The sequence below is a fragment of the Seriola aureovittata genome, chromosome 21, assembly GCF_021018895.1.
Source record: "Seriola aureovittata isolate HTS-2021-v1 ecotype China chromosome 21, ASM2101889v1, whole genome shotgun sequence".
Taxonomy (NCBI): domain Eukaryota; kingdom Metazoa; phylum Chordata; class Actinopteri; order Carangiformes; family Carangidae; genus Seriola; species Seriola aureovittata.
In genome coordinates this window covers 1300869-1311139 of record NC_079384.1, presented here as the reverse complement: position 1 = coordinate 1311139, position 10271 = coordinate 1300869, and the positions used below count along the sequence as shown (strand labels likewise).

The 10271-nt window shown below is 43.0% G+C and overlaps 1 protein-coding gene across 1 annotated transcript in view; it reads right to left on the bottom strand.

Moving 5' to 3' along the window:
- The window catches only part of ca10a (carbonic anhydrase Xa), a 206865-nt gene that overhangs the window by 123591 nt on the left and 73003 nt on the right, over window positions 1-10271 (bottom strand). Inside the window, exon 3 of the mRNA XM_056366372.1 lies at window positions 1365-1507. Within this exon, the coding sequence (XP_056222347.1) occupies window positions 1365-1507 (143 nt within the window). The remainder of the gene's footprint in view (window positions 1-1364; window positions 1508-10271) is intronic.

Here is a 10271-nt window from a genome sequence, read left to right as displayed (position 1 = left end):
TTTATTGTGAAGCATTAAAAAGGCAGGAAATGCAATGTGTTTGTCACTGAGATTAGCAGAGCCTGATGATATTATTTAATAAAAACAGACATATTCAGCTTCATCAGTAAATATTGTAGGAGGGAATAAAGACAAGGAAGACAAGAAGAAGTTATCAAGTTTTAACCTCCAACAAGTCATCGCCAAGCGACCGGCAAAAGGTCACTTATCAAGAAAACACCAGCGTCTGCCATTTTAGGTGTTTGAGGAACCGAGGAACCCGTCGTTCTGGAGGAGGGAACACTTTCAAGATGTCTGTTCTGAGTCTTTTGTCTCCGTCTCTCTCTCAGTGGCTGTATTTTCATTGTGATTCATTTCTTATGGCAATAAAATTGTGCCTTTGTGAGTGATGTCCTTACTGCGGAAACATTGCAGGGAAGCTGCTCTCAAAGTGGAGTCCTTGAGCGAGCAGCAGGGGAGCGCTCACAAAACAGAGGAATTGTTAAATTTAATTTTCATTTCAGGCAGAAATTACAGCAGAGAGAAAATGTAGCCTACTATTCAAATCACAGGTTTCCTTACCAATTCTATTATAGTCCCAGAGTGTAGGCAGAGCTACAATTCAATTTAAATGACTCAAGCCGTCCAATAATGGGTCCAAATCTGGTAAAACAGACGTCCAAGGACATAACACGGGTCTGTTTCAGTCTAGATCAAGGCATTAGAGCAGCTCTACCATAGGTGGTAATCTGCCACGCGTCCTATGTGCTCTATCATTGCCCAAGGCTGACCCTGTACTCACTGCTGGCATGTAAACATAAACTAATCATGACATTAATCTCACTATGCAACTGTGCACTTTTGAAAGCAGTCCATCTGTGACGGCTTCCCAATTAGCCGCTGTCATATGGCCCGGGATGGAGGAGATTCCTGATCTGCTGTCCTTGGTGCACCACTGTACGGGAGAAAATGATGAACAATATGCTCGACTAATCCGCCGTTAGGCTGCGGGATTTCATCTGTAAAGCCCTTAAGATAAAGTTATGGCTCCTCTTGAACTGGAACACAACCATTGTGCATGCCTGGAATAGGCCGATCGTCCTGTGTTTTATCTCACAGGAGAGTGTTGGTTAGACAAATAGCTCACATTGTCTGCCAACACAAACACCAGTCAGGAGCATTGATCAGGGAAACACACCCAGCACTGAAACAACAACAACCAACACAATAGTGACAAGCACTATAGCGCAGTGCAGAGCAGTGTCTTAGAAATGCAACCAGCAACAAAAAGACACTGCACAAAGCCCCAGCATCCATCAAGCAGACAGTGGAAAGTAGTAGCAGTGTGTGTGTGTGTGTGTGTGTGTGTGTGTGTCTGTCTTTACCTTGCGTCCACCTGTGTTCAGTTTTATTGGCGTGAGGAAGGGGTCAAAGATCATGTGGCTAGTTTCGATGTTGACTGGCGACTGCCTCTTCCCCACGGAGCACAGGTTCCAGGCCGAGTTTACCAGCCCCCAGAACGACGGCACTGCAACACAAAACAGGGGGGGGGGGGTGAAAAAGGATGAACATCTGCAGTGAAGAGATAGGAGGCCATTCCACCGAGAGGTCGCACACTTTGTGTCTCAGCAGTTTCTTTTATTTTTAATTCAGACCTGCCTCAAGTAACGATGGGAGAAATGTTATTACCATGGTTGATGTGGGCCGTTGATGCGCTGCAGAAAACATATTAGGACTGAACCTTTTAATGTTTGAACAAAGATCTCTCACTGTATTTTATTGTTGTCATGACATCATCATCATTATCACACATACATTTTGGGATCAATTTTTCTCTTGCAACATGCAGACTATCGGTAGATGCTACAATTTACAGATGTTCCCTAAACGCCTCACATGCCGGCAATAGATAACTATAATTTACAGATGTTCCCTAAACGCCTCACATGCAGGCAATAGGTAGATTCTAGCTCTAGCAGACATCATCAGGGGCCCCACTTAAGGGGGTTTAAGGGCAGCAGCAGTGAACTGTAGACTGTCTTTATGGGAGGTTTAAGGGGGTTTATAGTTGTCATTGCAGAAAAAATTCCAATATGGGGGGCCATCGGGGGCCCCTTTACCCTTGGGAGCCCCAAGCATTTTCCTGGTTTGCCTCTCCTGCTACATACTGTGTCTGGATTTAACTGCTCAAACCTTGTCCAGAGCACCACGCAGGCATGCATATTATATATGACCTACAACACACAGAAATGATACGCACGTACTCGTCAAGCGTAATGGAAATAAATACGAATAAATAAAGTAAAAGAAAAGTCCCTAAAGTACATAAAAGACTCATTATTGAACCCTCCTCCACTCTGTTCTATGGGCACCCTCGGTACACAAGACAAAACACCAGAAAACTCATCGCTATTTAGACTGGACATTTTAGCAGCGAGCATCTTTAAAGTAAGTGGAGGGAATCATAAACCATCAAAGTTAAATCAAACTTTGACTGAGTTAAATTGATTTTGCCACTAAAGTATACTTTAGTATTGGAAGTGAAAATACTCATCGCTGGATTATTGTGAGTGTAAATGTAAGAGCGGGAGAGCAGCGGAGCTGTTTAAACACATGTATTGATCTGAGTTCTCTGATGCTGAAGAACAGAACGTGGAGTATTGTACAAGAGAAGTGTGACGTTAAATATGATTTCTACCACTGTCTCATTTGGCTTCTTCCTGGATATTAATGCACATCGACTCACGCTGGCACAGTCTGTAACATTTGGATTAAAGGGATATTCCACCAATTACAACTGCATGAAGCTCCCAAGACACAGAGCAGAGAGGATCAAAGCACTTTCAGTCCCCAACAAAAAAGGGAATCTCCCACTGTGAATCCTACTTTTCCCATGATGCAATCTGATTGGATTTTTGTGAAATACTACCATCTACCAAACTCAAACCCAAGTCTGTATTGGAGGCATTCTGTTCAACACAAACTGTTTTTAGACTCTTTTCAGTCCCTTTGGTGAGTTCATTGATTTGATGTGGAAAATTGGTGGACTGTCCCTTTAAGGAATTCCCACAACCACCTTAAATCTACCCAAACTACAATACACCCATTTTTTAAAAACCAAGTGGACCATGCTTAAATTTAACAGGATAAACAATTAGCATCAAGCTAACGCTCCTGTCCCTGGACATTAGCATTAGCTACATTCAGCTGACACCCTGTTCCCTGTATGATTGTACTGTGCTTCACCAGAGTCCCTTAAATTTAAAGTGTGAAATAATTATAACAGAGACTTCTTGTTATTATGACAAGAAGTCGGCCACCTTGGGTACTTGCTAGCATTTTCCTTCCCCACCTATTTTTGGAAGCTGTGTCACACTGCAAGTCATTTCATTTGGAACATTTTAGGCTCCCATGCACCCATATCATCCATCTTGAAGATACAGTAGCATGGATTGCTAGTCTCACACTGCAGCAGGCGATGCCAAGATGAGAATCACGAAGCTTAGTGGACGAAACTAATCCGTACTGACTTTTAGCAATTTGGTCAAAACCTCGGTCTGAATGGAGGAGATATCACAGAGCCGAGAGACGTGGAATCAGCCTATAATCAGCTAACACATGTACTATAAGACTGAGAGGACGGGATGGCTCGGTGAGAGACTGTCAGCACCGTGGGAGTGATAGGCATCTCAGCCAGTCATTTTCTTATGTAAGACTTGGCCACCGGGACCAAGAATTCAATTCTTTCTCAGGATAGGAAGCAAAGGCTTATCACTGTCAACTCTAGCAACAGGCACATTTTCTTCTGCTGGAGCCCTAAAGCAGCATTTTCCATTTAAGAGCACAGTATTACGCAGAGATGACTCACTGGAATTGTGCTGTGCAAATTCCACTGAGATTTCCAACAAAAGCAGAGATAATTTGAAAATATGCTAATTCATTATGAATCAGAGGGAAGCAGACATGACACAGCGTGAATCCAAAGCCAGAGTCAACAAGTCCTGGATGACTCGAAGCGACAGAGATTGTTTGCGGCTCTCGTAGATGTTCGACAGAGGCGGCGCTGCATCACTGTTCAGATGAAAGCGCGGAGTGGAGTGGAACAGGTGGCAGAGTGTTCGTTATCGTTTCTAGCAGGAACACGGTGTTAGCAGATTTTAAACTGTTGCCCACAATGGATGGATTTCAGAATACATTATCAAGCTAAAGTCATTCAACAAGCACGAGCAACTGAGCTAACAATGATGTTTTCATCCACTGACGGTGGGTAAAATAACTGACTAACAGTCTCACGGCTCCCTACAACCGCTGGGGTTGTAGCAGACAGACCAAGTCAGAGTCCAGCTGCTGATCATGGTGGAGCATTTAGCAGCCAAACAGGAGATGGAAGAGACCAGGTTATTATAGAAAACAGTTAGGTTTTGTTGCTAGGCGACATCCAGCGGTCGTAGTGATGATGACAGGAGCGAAGGGAAACGTGTCGGTGACGTAGAATAAAGAGAGACAGAGTCACAGGAGGGCAGTGTTCGATTCCCCTGTGGGAGTAAGAGTTTATGTTGTTTCTATAATCCGCGACCGTTCGACAAAGTTAACCACGTTGTTATTATTGTAACCATGACAATAAAGATTGTCCAATGGTGAGGAAGTACATATGTTAACCCATAGCACCGTCTTTTCCTAAACCTGTCCAAACCGTTATTATAGTTACCATGGAGAAGAAGGTAAGTACGGTTATGTCGGTGCAGTCAGCCTGTTTATTATTGTTACCATGACAACCGAGGTCCGGTATACCTGCCGCTGTAGGGGCGCTAACAAAAACCCACCTGATTTTGTTTGTAAGTAAACAATAGTAAAAGCTGAGACCTTTCGTTGCCCATAAAGAGCTTCTCTTATCATGACCTCGTTTTAATCCAAATTCACATTAAACAGAAAACCAGTCACCGCAACCGCAGTTATGTTTCAGTTCACTGTTTAATAAGCGTCCAGACTTAATCCTTGACTGATCAGAAGATGAAAACCACAGACAGAGCGTGGTGACTGTGCTGCAGACCTAAGTTAAGACCTTAGTCACACAGCACTGAGTCACACGGCAGTAAAAGGCTTTGCTTGGTAATCCTGCTGGAGGTGAGAGTTCTCTGTATGAGCTGTCAATACTAAAAAGCTATGTTGACCTGCGCCGCACCACAGTGAAATAGTAAATACTATGGCTTTATGAGATATGCCCCTAAATCTGACCTCAAGTTGGACATTATGCTGACTTTCACAGAGTCCTCGCTCACCAGGGGGGTAACAAGTCGCTGCTTTTATTTATGTCAGCAGAGCGTGGCGGCAGCAGCAGGAGTAGCAGCGTGGGACTGGATGTGTGGTCGCCGGCCGCTCCAACAAGCTTTCCTCCATCTCTGTCGTCTGTGGCGGAGCTTGACAAACTTTGGCAGAGTGCAGCTCTGACGCAAAGCCCCGCCTGCCCAGTGAACTGTGATGATTGACCAAGATGCAGAAGGGGTCTCTGGTGATTCTGGTGGGGTCAGTATAACGTATCAGTGGCAAGAGCTGCCGAAGCTGCTTCAGTGGCACTGTGAACAGGCCAAATTTCTACAGCCTCTGGGGGGGGGGGGGGGGGGGGGGGGGGGGTTGATGGGTTTGCTGTAGTAGTAGTAGGAGGGAAAGTGCCAGCAGTCACCAGCGTGTAGAAACACCATGTTACAGAAAAACACTGTTCATCCCTCAAGTCGGGCTCAAAGGTAATATAACACATTTTATCAATCTGTTTGTCATTATATATATATCCATGTATATTTACATTTCATTTATTATTTTATATGTTTGTATACATTTCAAGTGCCACAGCAAAGGTTCTGAATACTTATGTCACACACATATTTAAATTTTTCTTTTTTAATAAAGTTATATGTGGTAAATATATGGTATATGTATGTATGGTGTTTGTATAGTACAGCAAATCTGTGTATTTATTTTGCACAATTCACTTATGTATTCTAAAATATTGTTGCTTTATGATGTCATCCCCCATTTCCTAAATGTCTTCTATCGTGTGTTTGTATTATTCAAACAGTTGTTAGGTCTCTTGTGCTGCTGTAACATGTGAGTTTTCTCCAGGGTTCAATAGAAGGATTTATTGTGTTCATACTTTACATCTTATTCCTTTAAATAAGCCTATAGGTTAGCAGCATATAGCATGAGCATAAGCCACTAATGAGCTTCTGTGGTATTCCAGCCTCCCGAATCAGGGATTACTGCTGCCAGTAGCACATCTGCCCATACGGGGAAAAACTTCAAGACAGAATAAAAAACATGAAAAATGCATGCAGCCATCATTTGGTAAAGGCAGCGTTGAATTAGGAAGAGAGAGAGACAGAGAGAGAGAGTGACAGAGAGAGAGAGAGAGACTGATGCAAAATCCTTCATAGAAATGACAGGAAATCCATGTGCAGAATGGGAATTGGAGTGTGAGCGAATTGATCCATTAAACCCGGGTCCCTTGTCATAAATGTACACATAATTATTAGCCGTTGATAGATTGAATGCAACTCCAGTGTCATGGGACATCACTCACTGCTGACACAGACACAAGTGGCTCCGTCCCCCCCCCCCCCTATAGCACTGATACTCCTATATTTCACTTCCACTTTCATTTCTTACTGGCGAGCTGTAAAAGTGGACGGGGATATATGGTGTGGCCTTTTGCAGATGTCTGACAGAGTAGATGTATAATGTGGAAGCGAAAAGGGCAACTGAGGGCGGGAGGCTTCTGTTTCATGGCCGGTTGTCATCCTACTTTTTTTTTTTTATATATAACAGGGTCTCTGCAATTAGGATTCACATAGTGGAATGTAGTTCTGGCATATTTGACAAAAGACGACAGTGAGGAACTTTCACAGCAGCTGAAGAAAGTTCTCATTTGATCATGATCTGATCTTACTTTAACAAATAATTATAATTATACCATATACCATGGTACAATGTGCAGCAGCATCCCAACCCTCCTTTCACTGCCTGGCTTACATCGAGCCTTGGTAGTAAAACTTTGACTTTTAACTGTTCAGTGGCAGCATTGCTTATACCTTAAAAATAATATACAATAATATAATGTTTAACAAAAAACACCTGAAACATCTAAATAATTATGTATCATAAAAAAAAGAAACAACGGAAACTTTAAAAAAAGAAACAACGGAAACTAAAAAAAGAGAAAAAACATTAAAATAAAATACAACAATATAATGATACTATAACCCGACCCCACCCCCCCTGCGATAATGTCATATATCTCAATATTATTTGGACTGTAAACTGTTAAACTGTGAATATTGACAAGCTTAGTAACTATAGTATTTCACAACTGTACAACACTTGAGCAGCCGAACCATACTGTGGTGTCTGCTGATACACTGTTATTTAACTGTACTCTACATACAGTAACTACTGTTTCAGAGTGAGATAACAAATGGAAATCAATGGAAACCAACAGATGGCCGCAACAGTAGAAAAATAAAAAACTGAATCTAAACACCTACTTCCTAAAATATATAAAGTACAGCAGCACAGCTGCCGTGTAAAATCTATCTTACAATGAAAACATGCGAAGCCTTTATGATCCTTTGAAGCTCCAGTCGACCATTCACCTTAACTCAACGTGACGTAGCAGCACAAAGTGTTTAAAATGTGAAGATGTAAAGAAACATGACAATGTGGGGGTGAGGATTTAACACTGCTGCTTCCACGATCTCTCACCTCTTCCCTGAAGCTTCACACAAAGTTTTAATTTTGCTGTTAAGTTTTATTCAGTCAAACTTTTTAGATTTGTCATCAGTGGCTTTCCAGCTGAGCTGCTTCCATGGAAACACTGAGAATCTCATCCAGGAAGAGGGATGGAACAATGTCTTCATCACAGTCACATGTCAGTATCTAGTCTGAACGAATGGGTGTTTTCCATTCATGAGCTCCGTCCTGCTGGGTGTGCGAGGCCACGCTTGAAGACTAATTATGCAGCCGCCTCGGCCGACGCTGAGGTGCATGCTGGGTCTTCCCTGTGGGCTTATTAGAGTTCAGGGTCGAGGTGAAGGTGGGATCTGAGGTCTGAGGAGACACTCGCCGGACAACTACGCCCGACATTAATTACTCCCACGGCCGAGTATCTCGCAGATAGCAAGGCGGTCATAAACACAAAGCCTGGAGAGACAAACTTTCTCATTACAGAGCAACAAAATGTTCATCTGCAGGCGTTAAAGCTGCAGCCCAGCCAGGAAAAAAAGCATCTATACAAAGACTATAATACAAAAATGTTGAAATGAGATGCACACACGTATCTAAGAGCACACATGCATGCACACACACAAAGGCTGCAGAGGTATTCATTTCATTAAACAGGCCCGGGCGCAGAGATAGCCTTAATGAAATGTCTTTATTTTGTCAACTGGATATGGATGAAAAGTTAGAGTAATAGTCTTTGGGAAACAGGAGGGAATTGGAGAAATGCAAAGTGCACTCACACACTAAAACACACTCTTCACCTCCTTCTCTCTCTCTCTCTCTCTTCTAAGACCCAGATGCATCCTGTACATCAATTTCTTGGACGAGCATCAAGAGAAGTATAAAAAAGCGCCTTCCTTTTGTAACTGCTGATGCAAAGCTGGGTTGCAAATTTGCCCGCAATGGGAGAGAGGGAGAGGGAGAGAGAAAGGGAGAGAGAGTGCTGAAGGAGACCTAACAGCTTGGGGATAAATGCTTACTTAAGCAGGTATGGAAACCAACATCTTAATGATAATGAATGTCTAAGAGCAGCGTTAAAGGAGCTGTCATATTCTGCTAGCTCTCAATTTGAAACACCGCTCTGGCACTGCAGGTTCCATCTTGTTTACTCACTGGGGGGGCAGTTTAACAGACATTTTGGTGCGTCTGTGAACAGAAGGAGATATGCTTTATATAAAAGCTCTGGACAGGGACCAGGTGCAGGACATTTATAAAAAAGCTGTCATTGTTTTTTTTTGTGGCAGAGGCAACGTGGAAACTGTAAATTCGAGGTTAAAAAAGAAAAGCATGGGGGCTGGTGTCTGACACACAGTGTTACAGTTATAATCTCTGCATACAGCGTTTGGCATCTATGAGAGGTGTTAAGAAATATTCAAGTATACATGTGAGGGGCTGTGTGAACGGGACAGCAGGACAGACACACACTCACGGGCCGAGGCAGATAAACAACACACACTACACATTAAATTAACTCCCAAAGCTTTCACACTTTCAGACATGAGAGAAAGTTTATAATAAAGATTATATTAAATATATCCACAGACAGCTGAGAGAGGACACGGCCACTGCCATAGTTGATTTCTGTGACTTGCAGTTAATCAAATTATAAAGACTAATTCACACACAGGGACGTGTGCTTTGTTCTGATGTTTCTCTGGCAGCTTTGGGCCCTGGGGCACTTCCCTGTTTTTTTGTCCAGCCTTTCTTTAAAGTTGCTGGGTGACAAAAAATATAATTTAATCTTTTGAATTTAAATTATTTAGGTAATATTTTGAATTGATTATGAAAGTGACATTTAGCTAATTTTGTCTTCCTGGAGAAAATGCTACACCATTTTCGCAGCGACCACAAGGGGGTGCAAGAACCACGACAGGTTTTAGACCCGTTTCCTCTCAGCTGAGGTGAAGTCACTGAGAACTCCATTACAACACGATTCTAACACTGGGTTTGACTCTTGCTCTAAGAAAAGCCCCAGTTCTTTGTGGCAATGGTTTCCCAAGCTGTTGGAAATGATTGCATCACATCGTTTCCACAAAACCACATCCACACCAACGATCAGTGCTGCAGGTGACACACTATCACTTTTACCATGTGGCCCGCAGTAGTCTCATTACCAGTTCGTCAATAGGCCCCTTTTATATCAGATGTAGCATTAGCGCTAATGGGGCTAACACTAGCGACTGCTGACGATTAGCGGAGTAAACCATAAATCACCAGGCAGCTGATACAGGCAGGGAGACGCAGGTATGTCTCACATGTTGAGTGATGCTGAATGCAGCAGACTGAGAGTGAGAGACAGAGAGAGGGAGGCCGGGAAGAGAAGCAAGTGTCTGTATTAATTGAGGACTACAGTCCGAGAGCTGTCACTGCGGCGCCTGTCTGCCCTCGGTGGCGCTGCCTTCAAGTCAGAGCGTGGAGGATCTGGAGAAAATTAAACAAGAGGGTTGAAAATAAAAGGGTGGTGTGCTGAGTGTCATATTTTTGCTGCGGCTCATTTGTGAACACCGAAACATCAAGTTGAG